This window comes from Varanus komodoensis, unplaced genomic scaffold (genome assembly GCF_004798865.1).
Source record: "Varanus komodoensis strain SLA01 unplaced genomic scaffold, ASM479886v1 scaffold39, whole genome shotgun sequence".
Classification (NCBI taxonomy): Eukaryota; Metazoa; Chordata; class Lepidosauria; order Squamata; family Varanidae; genus Varanus; species Varanus komodoensis.
This window is the reverse complement of record NW_025335922.1, coordinates 192,943-211,273: the sequence shown is the minus strand read 5'-3', so window position 1 is coordinate 211,273 and position 18,331 is coordinate 192,943. Positions and strand designations below refer to the sequence as shown.

The 18,331-nt window shown below is 44.6% G+C and overlaps 1 protein-coding gene across 2 annotated transcripts in view; it reads left to right on the top strand.

Annotated features, from left to right (window-relative positions):
• Nucleotides 1-212: 212 nt before the first annotated feature.
• GTPBP1 (GTP binding protein 1) overlaps nucleotides 213-18,331 on the top strand; it is a 44,411-nt gene continuing 26,292 nt past the window's right edge. For both annotated transcript variants that reach the window (XM_044441227.1, XM_044441226.1), the window contains exons 1-11: nucleotides 213-437; nucleotides 1,762-1,873; nucleotides 3,312-3,492; nucleotides 4,351-4,699; nucleotides 7,214-7,337; nucleotides 12,419-12,533; nucleotides 13,016-13,160; nucleotides 13,283-13,465; nucleotides 14,635-14,770; nucleotides 15,357-15,535; nucleotides 16,459-16,659. In XM_044441227.1, the coding sequence (XP_044297162.1) occupies nucleotides 243-437; nucleotides 1,762-1,873; nucleotides 3,312-3,492; nucleotides 4,351-4,699; nucleotides 7,214-7,337; nucleotides 12,419-12,533; nucleotides 13,016-13,160; nucleotides 13,283-13,465; nucleotides 14,635-14,770; nucleotides 15,357-15,535; nucleotides 16,459-16,659 (1,920 nt within the window). In that variant the 5' untranslated portion in view covers nucleotides 213-242. The remainder of the gene's footprint in view (nucleotides 438-1,761; nucleotides 1,874-3,311; nucleotides 3,493-4,350; nucleotides 4,700-7,213; nucleotides 7,338-12,418; nucleotides 12,534-13,015; nucleotides 13,161-13,282; nucleotides 13,466-14,634; nucleotides 14,771-15,356; nucleotides 15,536-16,458; nucleotides 16,660-18,331) is intronic.

The window sequence follows — 18,331 nt, the reverse complement described above, 5'->3', positions numbered from 1 at the left end:
GAACCGGAAAAAGATTTTCAAAAGAGGCGTGGCTCATACATTTTAACCAGCCCTACTGCGGTTGTCACAGCAAATAATAATTATTAATAACCTTTCTTCCAATTGGCTGATGAGGTACTAAATTATTAAACAGTCTGCTCGAGAAGCTGCGAGAGAAGCCAGGCACTTTTTTAGCATAATTTATGCGCTGGTGGGCGGGGCCTAAACTAATAGGGCAGGAGAAGGAGGCCGGGACTGCCAAGATGGCGACAGAGCGAAGTCGCTCTCCGATGGGGGGTTCGCCGGTACCGGCGTCGATGTTTGCCCCAGATCCCGCATCACACGCTGGGGCAGTGGCGGTGGCTTCTTCCAGGCCTCACCACGGCGTTCCAGACTCGGACTGCAGCGAGGACGGCGAGGTGCTTAATGGAGAGCCCGAGCTCGACCTCACCAGTAAGGTAGGCCTGGCAGGGGCTACGGGGCAGGAGCGCCCGGAGGTGAGCTTGGCCAGTGCTCGGGCTTGGCGATGACTGCTCCTTACTGCGCTCCTTTGATAGTCTGCTTCCCATTTCCGCAGTTGCTCCCACAGCGTCCTTCCCATTCAATTCGGTGTGGTGATGATGGGTCCTCTTTGCCTTTTTGGGTCAATAAGTTCGTATCACTGAATATAGGAGAAGCAACCTGCACACCCTTCATCACCACACCTGCCCACACGTTCTGCATCCTTCCTGTGCACATTAATAGTGAAGCATGCATGTGTGAATGCTTGGAGTGTGTGACTAAGGGCTGGTGGATGGATATGCTCTAGTGTACGTGGCATGAACGCATAGGTCTGTGCTTGTTTTCCAAAAGTGAACCATGCAGTCGCAAATCCATCTAAGTATTGTAACCTGTTGTTGTTTTTTGGAACCATGTTGTGTTCATCTATTACTCTTTTCACTGCATCCATTCAAACAGAATAAGTTCAGAATTCTTGCCTACCTTTGTAATGATGTTTGTTTTTAATCAACATTGGAATTATTCAAGGAACACTGCTGTAGGATTGCAGGGTTGTGAAATAATACTTTATTATTTAGCACCTATTCAGATATGAAATAAGAGGTATTGTTCTGACAAAAGAATGTGCAGCGATACCTGGACTTTTGTTCACCACCAGGTGGGGATCATATGATATTCTCAAAGTAGGCAGTATCTGGAAGAAAACTGATGACAGGTCATTTTGACAGGTCAGGCATCTGTCCTCTTTCTGGGGTTATGCCTTTCAATTTGTGTAGTGACCCCTGAAGTTCTGGGTAAATAGAAGCCACAGTGAAAACATTGGCGTGGCATTGCATGTGTTGTGATGCTGTTTTAATTCTTTGAGTATATTTTGTGTATAAAACCATTGCAAAGCAACAGACTTTGTCTTTTACATTGTTCAGGATTTGTTCCTCAGTCTACTTTAAAGAGAGGTGTGCTTTTTCATGGAATCGTTTTTGTTTGCATTTTAGCCCACTTGACAACCCTGTTGCTCAGTGTGTGTTCTCTCTCTCTCATCCCCTCTCCCTCTGTGAACTTCTCTTTAGACTTTGTGGCTCCTCAACACTTTCTTCTTTCCTTTACTATCAACCAAAATAACCACCCCAAACAGGCAACATTCTTTTTTTTTGGAATGTACCTTTTAAAGATCTACTTGAAATATGACTCATAAGCCTAAGATAAAATGATATCTGAAAAGTCAGATTGTGACGGTGATATTCTAAATCAGCAGGCTTAACATAGATTTCTGCTTTCTATGTTCAGCTAGTAATGGTCAGTCCAACCTCAGAACAGTATGATAGTTTGCTCCAGCAGATGTGGGAGAGGATGGATGAAGGATGTGGGGAGACCATCTATGTCATTGGACAAGGATCAGGTGAGCATGATTTCCCTCTTCAGCACCACAAGCAGAACTTGAAAAAGCTGCAGTGGTTTGACAGAAGTGGCTTGAATTACAGTGTTTGCAGGAGAGGGAGATTAGTATTTGATATCTGAAGAGAGAAAAGCCTTTCTTCTGTGATAGCACAAATACACTTGACTATTCCAATATGTAACTAGAAGTGCAGTTCCATGCCTGTTTAGAAGGAAAAAGGTACTACTGTTTCCAGCATTCCCCAGCTCTTCAAAGTATATCAGTCACGTTGTGTCTTATGCTAACCTTACTTTTTGTAAATTGACCCACCCTGGATTTTGAATAAGCATAGGAACTTATACAGACAGTCAGAGAGTGGGGCCATCATGCACCATTGAGCTTTCTCCTGCAACAAAACCAAGAACCTGACCTATAGGAATGCTTTGATTTTTGCATTGTGTGCATGTGTGTTTAAGTAAAACAAATTAAAATGTTTAAACAAGTTAACTTCCCGCAATTGTTTTTTTTTCCGTCACCCTGCTCTACAAGCTAGAATGTGGAAGTTAAAAAGGATTTTTGCCCTCTTTGAAGTGACTGAAGCATCAATTCTCAAATAACCAAGAGGAAGAACACTACCAAATAAAATGTTCTTCAGCAGATAGATCAGGGTGGGAGCGTGGATGTTCATCTTCTCTTGTGCAGCTAATGTGCCTGTGAGACCTTGCTGGATCCTCTGCTTTGCACATGTATAGCAAGAGAACGTCTCTGCACACATGAGGTCCAGACCTTTGTACCTCCATAATTTCTCATAGACTATGCTGGCATTTAATGGATTGGGAGTGGGGATGCATTGATGCCTTTCTTGTTATGTCTTCAGTAAGTGCATTCAGCACTTTGCAGAGTGAAGCTTTGGAGAGCAGTAGGCTGTAGCAGATTGCATCTTTCCTTTCAAGCCCCCCTTCCCCCCAGGAGCTGGGTGATCTGAGCTGCCCACTCTGGGATAAAATCAGGCTGTCCAAACAGTCAAATGTATCAGATAAACATTTGGTATAGCATTGGAATCTTCTCTACCCCTGCATGTTTTCATTTGTATCCTGGATGGGCTTTAAAGTAGGGGTGGCTAGAAGGTAAATTACCAGACATTTTGGCCTTCAGTTCCCAGAAGTCCCTGCTAACATGGCTGGCAGTTGAAATCCCACAGAACTGGAGTTCTGTTTTCTGCCCACTCCTGCTTTCAAGTTTTATTTTCCTCCAGTTACTTGATACCATTTTAAATCTAAAGTCCAAGTTCTTTTGTGGCATTTTTGGCAATTCCTGTAGCTGGTCTGTGTGATCTGATCTAGCGAGGCTGTTTCCAGTAATAAGTTCAGGTCATGTTCATTGCAAAGTGGCCCCAGGTCCACAAAACAAAACAGTGTAAGCAGCTGTTCCTCTTTCTCTTTTCTTCCAAATACCCCACTAGATGGGACTGAGTATGGGCTCAGTGAAGCAGACATGGAAGCTTCCTATGCTACAGTGAAAAGCATGGCAGAGCAGATAGATGCCGATGTGATTCTCCTGCGGGAGCACCAAGAGGCAGGAGGCAAAGTGCGGGACTACTTGGTTCGGAAGCGTGTGGGTGACAATGATTTCCTGGAGGTCAGGTAAGGAGATGAGGGTTAGTTAACAGGAAATCTGCACCTGCCTGGCTAGTGCTAAGAAGCTGGTAACTCTGGTTTGGCTATGGGAGTGGTTTGGCCTCTCCTTGCTAATTAAATTTTCATTCCATTCTACTTTGTGTACATGCCATTGTTTAGGATCTTGAACAAATGATTGGAATAGCAAGCTGTAAGTTCCATGGAAAGTTTCCTATTCTTGTGTTTTCTCTCTGTGTGTCAGAATACTACAGGCTGAGTCCTTTGTGTCCAACAGTTGACAAAAATCTGGGTTTTTTATACCATAGGTTTTGTAAGATTTTGTGGGTGCTGGGTATATCTACCTTAGATTGGCTCATGGATATGGGATCTGATTTCTAGGACAAATGAAGTACAATCTTATATATGCCTCCTTGGCAGAAAGTCCCACTGGCATTGGCATGAGTGGGGCAGGCTTCCGGGTAAGTGGGTATAGCATTGCATCCTCAGTTAAATTACATTCATGGTATGAAAGGTAATGACCGTAGTTCAATACACACAGAAAGTCCCAGGCTTGACTCCTGAATCACCAGGTAGCTCTGGAAAAACACTTGCTTTAAACCCTGGAGAGTTGCTGCCAATCTGTAAAAACAAGGCTGGGCTAAAGGAACTAGTGATTTGATTTAACGTGAGATCTTCTCACATTCCTGTCTCACATTCCAGACAAGTTGAAACCATCCTTCTGCAACGTGGTGTCCTCCAGATCCAATGGACTGCATCTTCCAAAATTTCTAGCCTGCATGTGGGGAGGGACAAAAAGCTTATGAATCCCTGATTTTCAAGGCTTGAAAGTCAGTGTCTTGACAACTTTCTTCTGCCTTCCTATAGGGTCGCAGTCGTTGGCAATGTGGATGCTGGGAAAAGCACTCTGCTGGGTGTCCTCACCCATGGTGAACTGGACAATGGACGGGGCTTTGCCCGGCAAAAGCTTTTTCGCCACAAGCATGAGATCGAGTCAGGCCGAACCAGCAGTGTGGGCAACGACATCTTGGGCTTTGACAGCGAGGGCAATGTAGTGAACAAGCCTGACAGCCATGGCGGAAGTTTGGAGTGGACCAAAATTTGTGAGAAATCAACAAAGGTCATAACTTTCATTGACCTAGCTGGGCACGAAAAGTACTTGAAGACAACTGTCTTTGGCATGACTGGGCACCTACCTGATTTTTGCATGCTAATGGTAAGCTGTGGTGGTGTGATCTCAACAGTAGTTGGGGTCTTGTAAGCACAGCAGAGTTCCCCTCCACTCCATCTTTCATGTCACAGTGTTAAGGAGCTGATAGAGAGACGCTAGCATTCCCACTATAAAAGCATGTTCAGGAATCCAGAAGTTAATCAGGTGTTGGGTTGTGTGGTGCTCAGTAATATGTAATTTCCCATGACAAAATATGCAAGCTTCAGCACTGGCAATATGTCACTCAGCGAACTAGTCTTGTGATTTTCTTGTAATTGCTCCATTCTTCCTTAGAATATATCAGGCTGACATCCGGCCTGCACTGTGGATTGAACACAGTTCTCTGTTTATGCAGATGGATCAGATCCTGGAGAAAGCTCATATGTAAACCATGTGCACCATGATGCCAGCAAAAGGCCTTTCCAGGGGGACTCCTGCCATGTGTTGTGGTGTCCAAAACATTGCCAGACAAATTTAATTGCTAAACACCATTGGTCACCACAGCCATACAATATACAATGGTACCTTGGCTCACGAACACTTCAGTTTACAACCAAATGGGGTCACGAACAAAAATTTCATAAAAATTCTGACTCAGGTCATGAACTCCGCATTGGGTGATGGCCGCAATTGCAGCCATCTCCTCACCTCCCCAAGTGGGGAGATGGCCGTGATCCTGCTGGGGGCGGGGTGGCGGGGAGATGGCTGAGATTGCGCCTGTCTTTCCTGCATGAGTGCGCCTGTGATTGCGCTCGGCTTTCCTGCACAAGCGCAACCGTGATCTCAGCCATCTTCCCCCCTCCAGCATGATCATGCCCCTCTCCCCGCCCTTGAGCATGCCCCCGATCGCTCCCATCTCTCCCCCCATCCCAGCATGCTGGGATGATGGGCGCGTTCAGGGATGAGGGATGCGATCGCGGTCGTGCTGGGGGGGGGGGGGGCAGGGAGACGGCCGCAATCTTTGTTGTTCTTTATCACTTTGCTTTACATTTTTCTGATTAAGGTTAATGCATTCTGTAACTATTTTTTTTATTTACATTGAACCTTATGGGGGAATTTAACTTGGCTCATGACCAATTTGGGTCACGACCAGAGTCCTGAAACGGATTAAGTTCGTGACCCAAGCTACCACTGTATTCAGATTGCAAAGATACATTTTAAGAAAATTCCTAGCACACTGAGGTCCATTTGTGCATCATAAATCTGTATCTAATTCATTGGGCTGCAAAGGCAAACTGAGAGAGCTTATTTGTAATGTGTGCCATGTGTGCACCAAAGTGGACCTAGGTTCTATTTTGAGATCTTAATTTGACAGTTGTCTTTCTTTAACTTATAAAACAGCAAAAGGGTTTGGTGTCAGATCTGTGAGGTACAGGCACACACTTTTACCATTGTTACATAAATAGATTGACTTGTGCTATGTCTGCGTCAGTGGATTGCCTGCCATGTTATTGGGATGCTAACTGTTCCTTTCTGGTTGTGATACATTCTTGTTCTAGTTCTAGTATATGTGTGTGTTTACTGTTCATGAATAAGGAAGAAACTGAGGAATTATTAATGAGCTAGTAGCCCAAATTACTAAGGAGTGCTTCTTTGTGAGAAGATACTGACCCACAAGCAAACTCTCTCATCAGCAAGTGTCCCAGTCTGCCATTTGAAGGCATCCTTGCAGAAGGCAGAGTTTTTACAACGTAAGCCCGTACCTTGTGAGGAACTTTGGGGGCAGTTGGTACCATTCTGGGATAGTGGTCTACTCCAGATAGATATTCCCAATATCCTAAACCAAGGGTTGTGCCATTCTGGCTTATTTTCCAGGTTTATCAAGCACATTAAGCTAGAGATCCCCAATTTGGATGTAATAAGGAACTCCGGCTTAATAAGAAGTCAGTGTTTCACATCAGACAGGGGCAGGGAAGGGGAGAGTTAAATGAAGAGCCCTTGGCCCTGGCACTGTTCCTGGCTTTGTACATTAGCTTTATGAAGCTGGGAATTGTTCTCTGCACTAGTCTAGCATCTTTGACAAAGAGACAGAGCACTAGGGACAGACTTGGCTAGACACTCCTGGCACAGGCTGAGAAAACAGTGCAGGTGCACCCCCCAGAGGCTAAGTGCATCATTAGATTACCTGCAAACATGACAACTTTTTGGAAATAAAATGCCATGATTGTATAAACTGGGAAAAGCATGATGAGCAACCTATTCTGCCATGGCTTTTCTTGGGGTGGTTGCATGAATGGGACACCAGATTCCCAGGAACTTATTTGAGTGGCTGAACATGGACTGTAGAAACTGTCCAGTGTCATCCCAAGAATGTCATCTGTGAATAGCTGGATAGGCCCTTGAGTTTTGAGTTTCTGTCTTGTAATGTGCTCATGTCCCTTCATCCTGTTTTTTTATGGGTAGGGAGAAATGCCTATATTACACTAGGTAGCCCTGGCACAGATTTGGAGCTGAAGCCTCAGAAGTGGTTTGCCTACTTGCAACTGGTCTTTCTCTTCCTCCCACTCTGCTTTGTTGCAGGTTGGCAGCAATGCTGGAATTGTTGGGATGACTAAGGAGCACCTGGGCCTGGCACTGGCCCTCAACGTTCCTGTCTTTGTGGTGGTGACCAAGATTGACATGTGTCCTGCCAATATTCTCCAAGGTAAATGGATACTGATGCAAACAGCTCTGCTGTGCCATCTCCTTTTGTGGCAGCCACTTTCAAATAACCATTTCAAAATATTATTTTTTCTAGCCATCGCTAATTCCTGATTTGCATTATTTTTCTGGCGTGCACTTGTTTTTCTTTGTGGCCTCTTCTGAATTATAGACGTATTTCTCTGGATAATTTGTTGTGGTGCAGAGAAACAGCTCAAAGACAGTGTTTTGATTTGCTGCCTTCTCTATCCCCCATAAGTAAGCTTTTGGGGAAGAGCAGACCATGCTGACAGAGCATTCTCTTCATTGATTAGGGTAAGGCAAGGATCTGTGGAGATCCACTCCAGGCACCTGTTGAATTTTTTTTTACCTCCTGATTGCCATGGCTGCAACTAGCTCTTTTTTTTCTTTTTCTAGATTTTTAAACACTACAGCTTCAGAACATAGGGAGGCAATAATAGAGCAACACTGCGATCCTATGTGTCTACTCAGAAGTAAACCCCACTGAGTTCAATGGGGCTTACACCCAAGTACGTGTGTGTAGGATTGCAGTCCAAGTGTATGACTGATGGCTTATAAGTAGCTTTACCAAATGTTTCAGACAACTTGTTGATAGGGAGTTGTGTATATTCTTGAATGCGTTGAGAGTTGTGTGAAACATTTTGCAAATCAACAGGAACTCAGTCTTAGTGTAAGTAGTGCCAGAAAAACAACTGTGACTGAAGCAATGGTGCCTTTCAGGTACAATGACTATATTTTTCCGTAGTTGACATTCTCAGTTACTACATTAATTATCCCAGAAGATTATGAGCTCTTACTAGTGTCTCCAGCTTGCTGCCAGTGGGCATCTTTCCTGGTACCTACAGTTGTTCTAGGTTTTATTCTCTTTGAGATTCTTTTAAATTAAAAATAAAATAACTGACAGGCTGGCCTACTGCACAGGGTTGGCCTTTGGCAGCATCTTTATTTCCTAGAATCCCGCCTGGGTCCCACATCTCAACAATTAGCTGCTGTGGAATGAGTCCCAGAGAAGAAAAAAAGGGGGGGGGGTTTGGAGCCCACCTCTTTATTTTTTGAATGGGAAACCCTCTTGTAAGAACCATTTTGTGAAAGTGTTCACAGCATTCTGTCAGCAGGCCAGAAAAGCAAGGTTGGGGACTCCTGAACTGATGTAAGATAAACCCTGCCAAGGGCCCCTCTAGCCTGGACGGTTTCCCACTCTGGCCAACAGGAAGCTTCCATGAAGCCCTCAAACAGTGTGTGAAATGAATGGTCCTTCCCTGCTATTGCCTTCCAGCAATGGCTGTCCAGTGACCCAACATGTCTGGACATGGAGGTCCTCATTGGCTGTGGTGCCTAATAGCTGTTAAGCAGCAAAAATGGCTTCTTGGTAATGATGATTCTCCCTAACCCATCATGCCTTCAGGAGCAGAAGTCCACAGAAACAGTCGCCAGTGGCAATCAGGCATTTCCTTTTGCCGGCCAGCAGAGGAAGCCTGTAGTGTACACCACTGTTGGAGCTAACAGTTTTAACAACCACTGGCGACACACCAGTTGTCTCTTTTGGAGTGTCGCCTGGCTGCATCTTGTGTCGACCGCAGCAAGGGCTGCTCTCCGCTCCTCTCTTGTCCATGCTCTTATGCTGTGCCCTTTCAGGCATCTTCCTTGCTTTCCTAAATATTGTACTCTTTCAGTTTCTGCTTCAAATTTGTTGCTGTATTTTAAATCTCAGCATTGTTACTAGCTTTTTATTTCTATTTTATACTGTAGTTTTAAACTTTTGTGGTACATCCTATGTTGTATTTTATAGTTGTTATTATTAAAATGATTGTGAATCACTCAGGGACCTTCATGTATTGGGTGGTATGGGAATGTAGTTGATAACAATCCATAAATAAATCCAATGTCCTCGTAACAGTTGCTCGGCTGTTATTTCCCATTGCAAAAGTGGCTACATAAAAACATGCAGGTCATCTTGTAAACCTAAGAGATGTACCCAGTTGTGCAAGTGGAATGTTAGTTGGATTCTTCCTTCCACATAGTTTGGAACATGGGTTGCACTAAAGCAGCATCATTTGCTCTAGTGGAATGACACCACTGAGTAAAACCCCAAATGTGTGAACCTTTGTTTAGGAGACTTTTGGAATTCTGATGCTGTAAGTATTGGTCTTTCCAGCTATCTCTTAATTTACAGTTAATATTCTGGCAGAAAATGGAAAGTGCTTGTTGTTCTTCAAAGCTGACTGTGGCAAAATGTTGTGTATGAGGTGTTCCTAGCTTTGGTCTTTTGCAAATGCATTTTACGTTTTCCTGTCCTAATCATGGCTATAGGTCTGTGGGGATAGTGCTTGATTTGGGTGAAGGCAAGCTATTTTTCTCATCTTGAAGGAACATCTATTGCAACATGCAATTAAGCATGGAATCTACTGCCTTGGGGCATGTTGAGGCAAGATGTTTATTTTTTTATTTATTTAACATTTTTGTATACTGTCGCAACCTCTCTCTGGATGGTTTACACAAGATGTTGACTTGGACAACTTCTGTTAAGCTGTGATGGCATTTCCAGTTTTGTCAGCAGAAGTCACATCCGACCATTAGTTTCTCCTGCTCAAGCTCTGTGCTTCCAGGTATGACAGCAGAGACTGCAGGCTTCCTAAATGTGTTTTCCCCTTTCAAAACGATGTTGCTGGTGAAGCTTTTTCTGCTCTGCCCGGTTTGAGATTCATGCAGTATAATGAACTGGGAGAAGACCTACATTAAAATATGGATTGTAGCTTACCTTTTTATACATTCCCAGTAAGTTAATAGTGATTCCTTTATTTGCATCTAGCTTGATAACTTCTCCAGTCAAATCAAATATTTGCTAGCTGTACGAACTGCCTATTTTCAGAACTGACAACATTTTAGCAATGTCACACAAAAGGCAAAGGTAGCTGTGTTGGCCAAAACAAATATTTCTGAAATACAGCTAATATAATGCTGTAATAGCTTCCTTAGGCCGACTCAGAGATTATCAAATACGGTGTAAGCTTTCAAGTTCTCGAGAACTCTTCAGACAAGATTTCATTTGTATACTACCCAATAGCTGAAGATTTCTGGGAGGTTCGTAAACTCCGAAACAAATGTAATATTCAAAACTTGAACATTCAAACTTTAAACAGTTTATAAAAACAGTTACTATATAATGATCAGATGGAATAAATGCAATTAAAACCTATTGTAAGTTTTTAATGTCTGAGAGTACAGGATAGTTTTAACATAGTGCTGAAAAAATGACACTCAACATCAGATGGGGAGAGCATTCAGCAGTTGGGGGGCTACTACTGAAAAGGCCTTCTCCTTTGTTGCTGCTGTCTCTGAACCTATCGTTAAGAAGAGAGCCTCAGATGATGAGCATAGTATTCTGGTAGGTTCATGACAGGAGGAGTGCTCTGTAAGGTATTGTAGTCCTGAGATGGTGAATAAAGCAAAAATTGCAGGGAGGAAAACAGTGGCAGCCTAGTTACAGTCTTAACATGGAAAATGGAAGGAAGCTGCAGGCATTCAAACTGGATTCTGCTAGGTGCAGAGGTCTTTACAGCTTGCACCTGGTCACCTCCTAGTAGTTACTGGAAAGAAGCTTGAGCTCCATTTTCATGGTGGAAATGCAGGGAACAAATGAAAAATAGGGGAAGCAAACATTTATTGATCTATTTTTAAACACAAAATCCAGTCTTGCTCAATTGTCTTTAGACAATGAACACACAATGATTAATTGGTGGAAAAGAGTTACAGAGAGAAAAATTCAGGTTTTATATTAATGAAGTCAGTGTGAGTGAAGCCATTTCCTATTTTCCCGCTGAAGAGGAGAAGGCGCCTGGGCTTGAGCATCAGCCACTTCTTTGCCCCCATCCCCTTCCACTTTTGCCTTGTGTGCCACCCTGTCTAGTGAAGAGTTGTGGAGAATCCAAAAATTTGCCAAGACATGATGGTGAGAATCTTAGAAGCTTCCTTTCTAGCAAAGTGCAAGTTGTGGAGCACAGGTGGTGGACAAGCAGCTGTACGAGAGGAACAAGGGGCTGTTCCACATGCAGGAAGCCCTGACTTGTAACCTCCAAAGTCCACCTAGATTGACACTTCGGAATCGGAGCCTCTTCATGGTATCTTCACTTGAGGCAGAATATCTCCTCTTTTAAATGAAATTCAAAATCCTAGGAAAGGGTAGAATAAATGCACAAAGATGCATAGTTCTGCCTTCTGCTTAGAACTCTTCCATAGTTTCTAAACTGTGGGTGCTGAACCTCAAGCCTGGAAGCCCAAGATGTCTGAGGGTCCCCCCTTTCACCGGGTCATCAGCCATTTGGGGGCTTGCCAGTTTTTGTGTCTTTTCCCCACTCTAAACAGCTGAAAGACTTCTCAGACTTAGTTGCTGGTTGTAAGAACTTTAAGCTATAATATGCTGGCATTTTTCATCCATTTGCTTTTGGGCCTATCCTTTCCTGCCAAATGGAATTTGGCCCTCCATCTCAAAATCCCATTCTAAAAGGAAGTTAATGCAGTTCTGAAACAGGCTGGGTCTTGCTAAAATGGTTTTCTGCATGACACATTTATTGTTCAGTCATTATTCCTTACTTGTGGTTGCTTACAGAGTCTTAAAATAACATTGGAACTCTCCAGTTTACTTTTTAAGAGCACTTCTGCATCCTTTTTAGAGAGAAATCAAATATATTGTTCTAATTATGTAATCACATTATTCTGTCATGCTGTGCCACCTAGAGGTTACTTTGTGGAAAAGCAGGGAGGGAAAAGTTCTTTGTAGAGTTTGGATCTTAATTCTGCGGCAAAACCAAAAGTAGATGCTGCATGACGTAGAAAAGCACAATGTCTACAGAGGGAAATGGGCAAAGCATGAGCTGCTGTGCAGATGTCATTATGGGCTTGTGAAGAATAACAGTACCAAATTGTGGATAGTGACTAGCAGAAGGATTATGTTTCAGCCATTGAAAATCACATCCTATCTCTGCCTGTATCTGTGTTTCTTAACCTACCAAAGTTAAGTGTAACAAAAGGAATATGGGCCTAATTCTCTTCATTCTATTCATCAAGAAACCCTGAAGCTCCTGCAGCGGCTTCTGAAGTCCCCAGGGTGCAGGAAGATCCCTGTGCTGGTCCAGAGCAAGGACGATGTCATTGTTACCGCTTCCAACTTCAGCTCCGAAAGGTGACAAATGAAAGCAGATAGGACCCTTGTTTGGAAACTTAGGACAAAGAATCTAGCCCGGCCCTTCAGTAGTAGGCCTTTGCCAGTTACAGTGTCAGGAAGCTACAACAGAGAGATCTCTGCCTTGCAGCTTATGTGGCTCAGGTCCTGAATGCAGGAGGCCTTCTTTAGCCCTTTTAAGTGGGTGAAAGAGATTAATGGCAAGATTACCCAAGTGTTCTGGGTAAAGGATACATGTATAGTTGCCCAGAGTGGAGATAAGATGGATGAGAAATGTGTGAGGTTGTTTCTGCTTTTTTGTCATGCGCTATTTGCTTTTTTAGCTAGTGGATGGAAAATACCAAAGTCTGATTCTAGAAGGCAATGTGACACATACCAGCTTCTGGTATGTGTCCCCCCCACCCCCACAACCCCCAGTATGAAGACCAAGAGTGCAAATAGCCATGAACATTTTGCCTTGTTTTTTCTCTTTTTCCCATAAGGATGTGCCCAATATTCCAGATTTCTAATGTCACTGGTGAGAACCTGGAATTGCTAAAGATGTTTCTCAATCTCCTGTCTCCAAGGACAAGTTACAGGGAAGAGGAGCCCGCTGAATTCCAGATAGATGACACTTACTCTGTTCCAGTAAGGAGAGTGGTGTTAAAGTCAATTCTGCCATATTTTCCCAGGGCTGAGAAAGGAGTGGGGTGACAGTGCTCCCAGCCTGACTAACTCCTGCTATTTTTTCACTTCTCCCTGGTGTGTAGGGTGTTGGGACAGTGGTGTCTGGGACGACCCTGAGAGGCCTGATCAAGCTAAATGATACCTTGCTTCTAGGCCCAGACCCTCTGGGTAACTTTTTGCCCATTGCTGTGAAGTCCATCCACCGCAAACGCATGCCAGTCAAAGAGGTGCGGGGAGGCCAGACAGCTTCCTTTGCTCTGAAAAAGGTGGGTGCATGAACCAGTGGTGGTAACTCCATAGCAGCTTTCCCCAGTGTGGCACCTTCTAGATCTGTTTGACTACAACTCCCAGCATCTCTCAGCCATCCATGCTCTCCAGATGGAGCACTTGAAGCCATAGTGGGCAGTGTAATCCTAAGCATGCTTACTTTGGTGTAAGTTCTGCTGTTTTCAATGGGGATTACTCCTTGGTAGTTGCTGTACTTTCATGATCACAGCCTTTTAGGATCGTTAGTTAAATTGCAGATTCCATGTGCAAAATACAGTTTTTGCAAAGGCATAGTAGAACTAAACTTCTCCTAAGGTGGTGATGAAGCTAGGCCAGTAGTGAGCTCCATCTGTCAGTGAGAAACATGGCGGAGATGTTTCACCATTGCATTCCAAATTGCTTAATACCCATGAAGACTGATGTTTATTTCTTTTTCCAATTGGGAGCTGGGATTCTAGTGAGGCTGTTTTATACTGCATAACTGCATATGTCTGCTCAGAAGTAAGCCAGATGAAGTGCAGTGGGATTTGGGCCCAGTGAATGCCTTTGCCCATGCAAGGACAGCAGAAAGGAAGTCTCATTTAGCTGTCTGGTCAACATCATGCTGAGAAAGCTTTTAAGGCAGGGTTGGCAACTTCAGGAGGACCTAATACCAAACCCCCTCCCTGCAATGAGTTGCAGTCCGCTGGGTGTCCTGAAAACTATTTTTAAATGCTTTTAAAGGAGAAAAAAGTTGTCCGGAACTCTACAGAGTGCTTCAAAGTTCAAAACCCTATCTTGTTTGCATGCTAAATTTGACTCCCGTGGGGATCTGTAGCAGCTTTTTTAATGTCAAAAAAGCAGGTGGGTAGTGGTGGGATCATGTGTTGTCCCTTGCTGTTTTAACAAATAATAACTTGGTACTGGAGTTATTTTTTTGGAATTAGACTTATTTTTTCCTCCCCTTCCTTTTCTCTTCATCTTTGTCAAATTCCTGCTCAACATTGCTGGATGGCCATTGCATTCCATCCCAGAGGAGGCTTCATTTTAACTGGGTTCCTGCAGTTGTGTTTATTTTGTTAAGAATATTGTGGAAATATGTTGATTTTTTAAAAAAATAATTTAGCTATATGAGTTCATTCGTACTTCCTTATTTATTTCAACCCGCTTTAAATTGTTCTGCTTGCAGATTAAGCGCTCTTCTATCCGGAAAGGCATGGTGATGGTGTCTCCTCGGTTGAATCCTCAAGCTTCTTGGGAGTTTGAAGCAGAGATTCTGGTACTGCATCACCCAACCACCATCAGTCCACGTTACCAGGCAATGGGTATGTGTGCTTGCTTCCTGTGACCCTGGTGTACACCTGTCACCTTGGCTTTGAGATCTGGAACCCACGTGTGCTGATAGCATGGTGATAATGAGGCTCAGTCCTGTGGGCATCTTGCCTAGGCAACAGGGGGCTCTGCCCATGCTAAGCCTTGCCAAGCCATTGTGGGCAGGGCAGGGCAGGGCAGGAGGAGCAATGGAGGATGTTTTTGCCTCTCTGCTCTCCTTTCTGAGTGTTGCCTAGTATGCAGGGGTCAGGAGTTGTGGTCCAGAACATCTTCAGGACATCAGGCTGGGGAAGGTAGTATATAGGTCAGTGTGCTTCATTCTAGCACCACCTCTCTCGACCTGGTGCCCTCCAGATGCGTTGGGGAAATTTGACAGTGGAAATACATCCATGGCTGCCTGTGTTGGGAATGAAGCCTCCATACATGGAGGTTTGGCGCTTCCTGCACTGCAAAGATGTATTCTTGTGTTGCCATTGAGAGTGTCTTAAATGATTGATGTTTTTAATGTTAGTTTCTAGAAAAAATAATAAAATTTATTTTTGAAAAAAAGAGTGCCAGTGAAAGTCTTCCTGTTCACAGTGCATTGTGGCAGCATCCGCCAAACAGCCACGATCCTCAGTATGGACAAAGACTGCCTGCGCACAGGAGACAAAGCCACCGTGCACTTCCGCTTCATCAAGACCCCTGAATACCTACACATAGACCAGCGTCTGGTTTTTCGGGAGGGGCGAACCAAAGCTGTAGGCACAATCACCAAGGTAAGAAGGGTGTTGCTACAGGATGGAGCGGGGGTGGGCAGACCTCAGGCTCCTGGGAACGACTTTTGCTGTTTCTCTAAGCCCTACAGACTGAACCCAGACTTGGCAAAAATGTGGCTTGAGGTGGGTGGGCAGTTGCAAAATGGTGACTTGGCACCGGGGCCCAGTGGTGCACCCCGAATCATAAAAACACTGGGATGAGCTTTATCTGAGTTACTACTAATTAGAGATACTAGTGGCCTCATTGGAGGCACTTGGAGTTGTGGGGTAGCTGTATTTTGTTGCCTAAATGAGATGACGGGGGGGTTAGAAACCCTGGCTAATCTATCACAAGTCACTCAGAAATCCATCAGCTGATTCTGATCTATTGTCTGCCCGCTCCTGAGATGGGGCATGGGTGGCCAAAGGTTGTCAAAGGGTGAGGAATTTCTTGCTGACTCTGTTTTTCACTTGCTTCTGGTTAATAGGTGCGCTGTGGACGGCCCCCTTCCTGTTGCCAAAAACTCAGGAGAACTTTGCTTACTTACCACTGTGCTCTAAGTCATCAGTGGAGAAGTGTCTTTTAGCTGGAGGGCCAAATTCAGTCTAGAGATCCTGGGGAAAGGCTGCCTATCAGCAGTGGCTGGGGCTAAAAGACAATCCATTGCGATACATGTTGGGTTAAAGCTCTTCTTGCCCGTAATTAAGCCCAGGAGAGGCATTTCAACTTTCCAGGAGGCTGGGTGAGAGGAGACCTGCATAAAAGCCTGCAAATCAGCAAATGATTGGTACTTGGGGAAAGGAGTTAAGGCCAGCCAAAAGTGGGGTGGCCATCTGTGGAATCCCAGGAGGTTCCCCTTCCCTCTTAAAGTAAAACACAGACAAAACACATGCAGGCACATGTTATTTTCTCTTTATCTTGCTCACCTCTTTCTGACTTACAGTTACTGCAGACCACAAATAACTCTCCGATGAACTCCAAGCCCCAGCAAATTAAGATGCAGTCAACAAAAAAAGGGCCCCTGACGAAGCGAGAGGAAGGGGGAGCCCAGGCTGGCCCGGTAGCAGCTAGTCCTGCAGTGGCAGAGGATGCCGCCTCGTTGGGAGCAGCCCCCTCAGCCCCTTCTAGTGCCCAGCAGATGCAGGTAGGCACAGTAACTGGTGCCATTCCTCTGTTCCATTCCCAAATACTTAAGTATGTTTAAATGCTCTTAAACTTTCCACGGGCATCCAGAAGAGGAGACTGCATTCCTGTCTCCACCACGTTCTCTGTGCAGGAGTGCTAATAGGCACTTCCCAATGAAGTCGTGTTAAATCTTTTCATTTTGGGCTCATTGGTGTATATTTTGGGGTCCTCGGACAGTGCGAATGCATTGCATCAGTGGCTTCAAAAGTTCTCCCTGGGAAGAATTATCTTATCGCTAAGAATGCTAATTATGTGGCCTTGTGAATTGGAAACTGAGTCTTATCCTTGCCAGTGATGATTTTCTAAGTGAAAAGCCTGTGTATTTAATGCAAGGAGACATGGGGTGTCTTTTGGTCTGATCCAAGAAGGGTTTTTAATGGCTCTGGTTTCAAACTTTGGCATATGCTGACTTTTTCTTTAGGAGCCCTGCTGCTGTTTGCTATTTGCTTTGTGAAGTTAATGCCTTCCATGGCAAGAAAGGACTTATTTGTGCTGACCCAGAGACTGCAGAAAGACATCCTTGAATTATGGAGCTGCTTTTGCCTCTAAAGTGGAGGGCCTGTGTCATGTCTGAGGGCATTGAGGTGTTAAGCCTTTTATTAAGATCTTTTTGTTTCTTGCTATTTTTGTCCACCCAGGAAACAGGGAGAGCTGCCCACACAGAGGCAGAGCTGGAAGAGCAGCAAAATGCATTGCTCCCCCAGTCTAAGCCTGCAGAGCCTGCCCCCATCCCTGTGTGGGGTGGTCTAGGGCGCCCTTCCAGCCACTCTTCCATGGTGGCATTTGCTGCCGAAAGAAAGCACACGAGCTTGTCCAGAGCAGCCCGTGAGAGTTCAGCACATGGCTGACCTTTCTTGGGACCTTGGCCATGTGCCAAGATGCCACAATTACCCAGAACCACTGCGCCGTCACCCATCAGTGGCTCTGCTGCTGTGCAGCCTTCCCTGGCTCTTCCCACTCCATCCCAGAGAGCCCAGCACCTTTCCTTTGCTGCCACATGAAGACTCTCTAGGTTGGGGCTGGTGGCGGCAGGGAGGGGAGGAAGGTTTCATGACCATGGTGGGAGGGCGAGTTGCATGACTTGAATTATGCTTCAGGTGGCATACGTTTTGTTGGGTTTTTTTCCTTTGCTAGATTATATATATATTGCTTTTAAAATTTGGTGGTATTATATGCTACCCCAAACTTTGCACAGGTTGAATTTAAATATTTTAAATTAACAGCAAGCATCAACTAAAACAGGTGGAGCTTTTATTCTGTCCTGCTACAGAGGAATGCTTTTTAATGCAAATACTGCAAGATATTTTCTCTGGGTGGGACTGGAAAGTTCTGAACTACTCTTTTGCTTTGTGCTTTCTGGTGTTCAGACACCTTGCTGTCTTCCTTCTCCTCCTCCCCTTCCAGGAGTTACCCTGGAGTCTGAGCTTCTGGGTGACTCCGATGCTGTGCCTCCTCTCTTGTTGTGCTTGGCTGGTGGCAGGTTGGGCTACAATCCCATGTGCTTTTCCTTGGGAGTAAACTGCATTGAACCCTGCAGACATTACTCCTGAGAAGACATACTTAAGATTGCACTGTTAAGCAGCAGCTCTCCCCTCTGTTGAACTTTGCCCAGTGTCTTGGGTGTGTGTCCT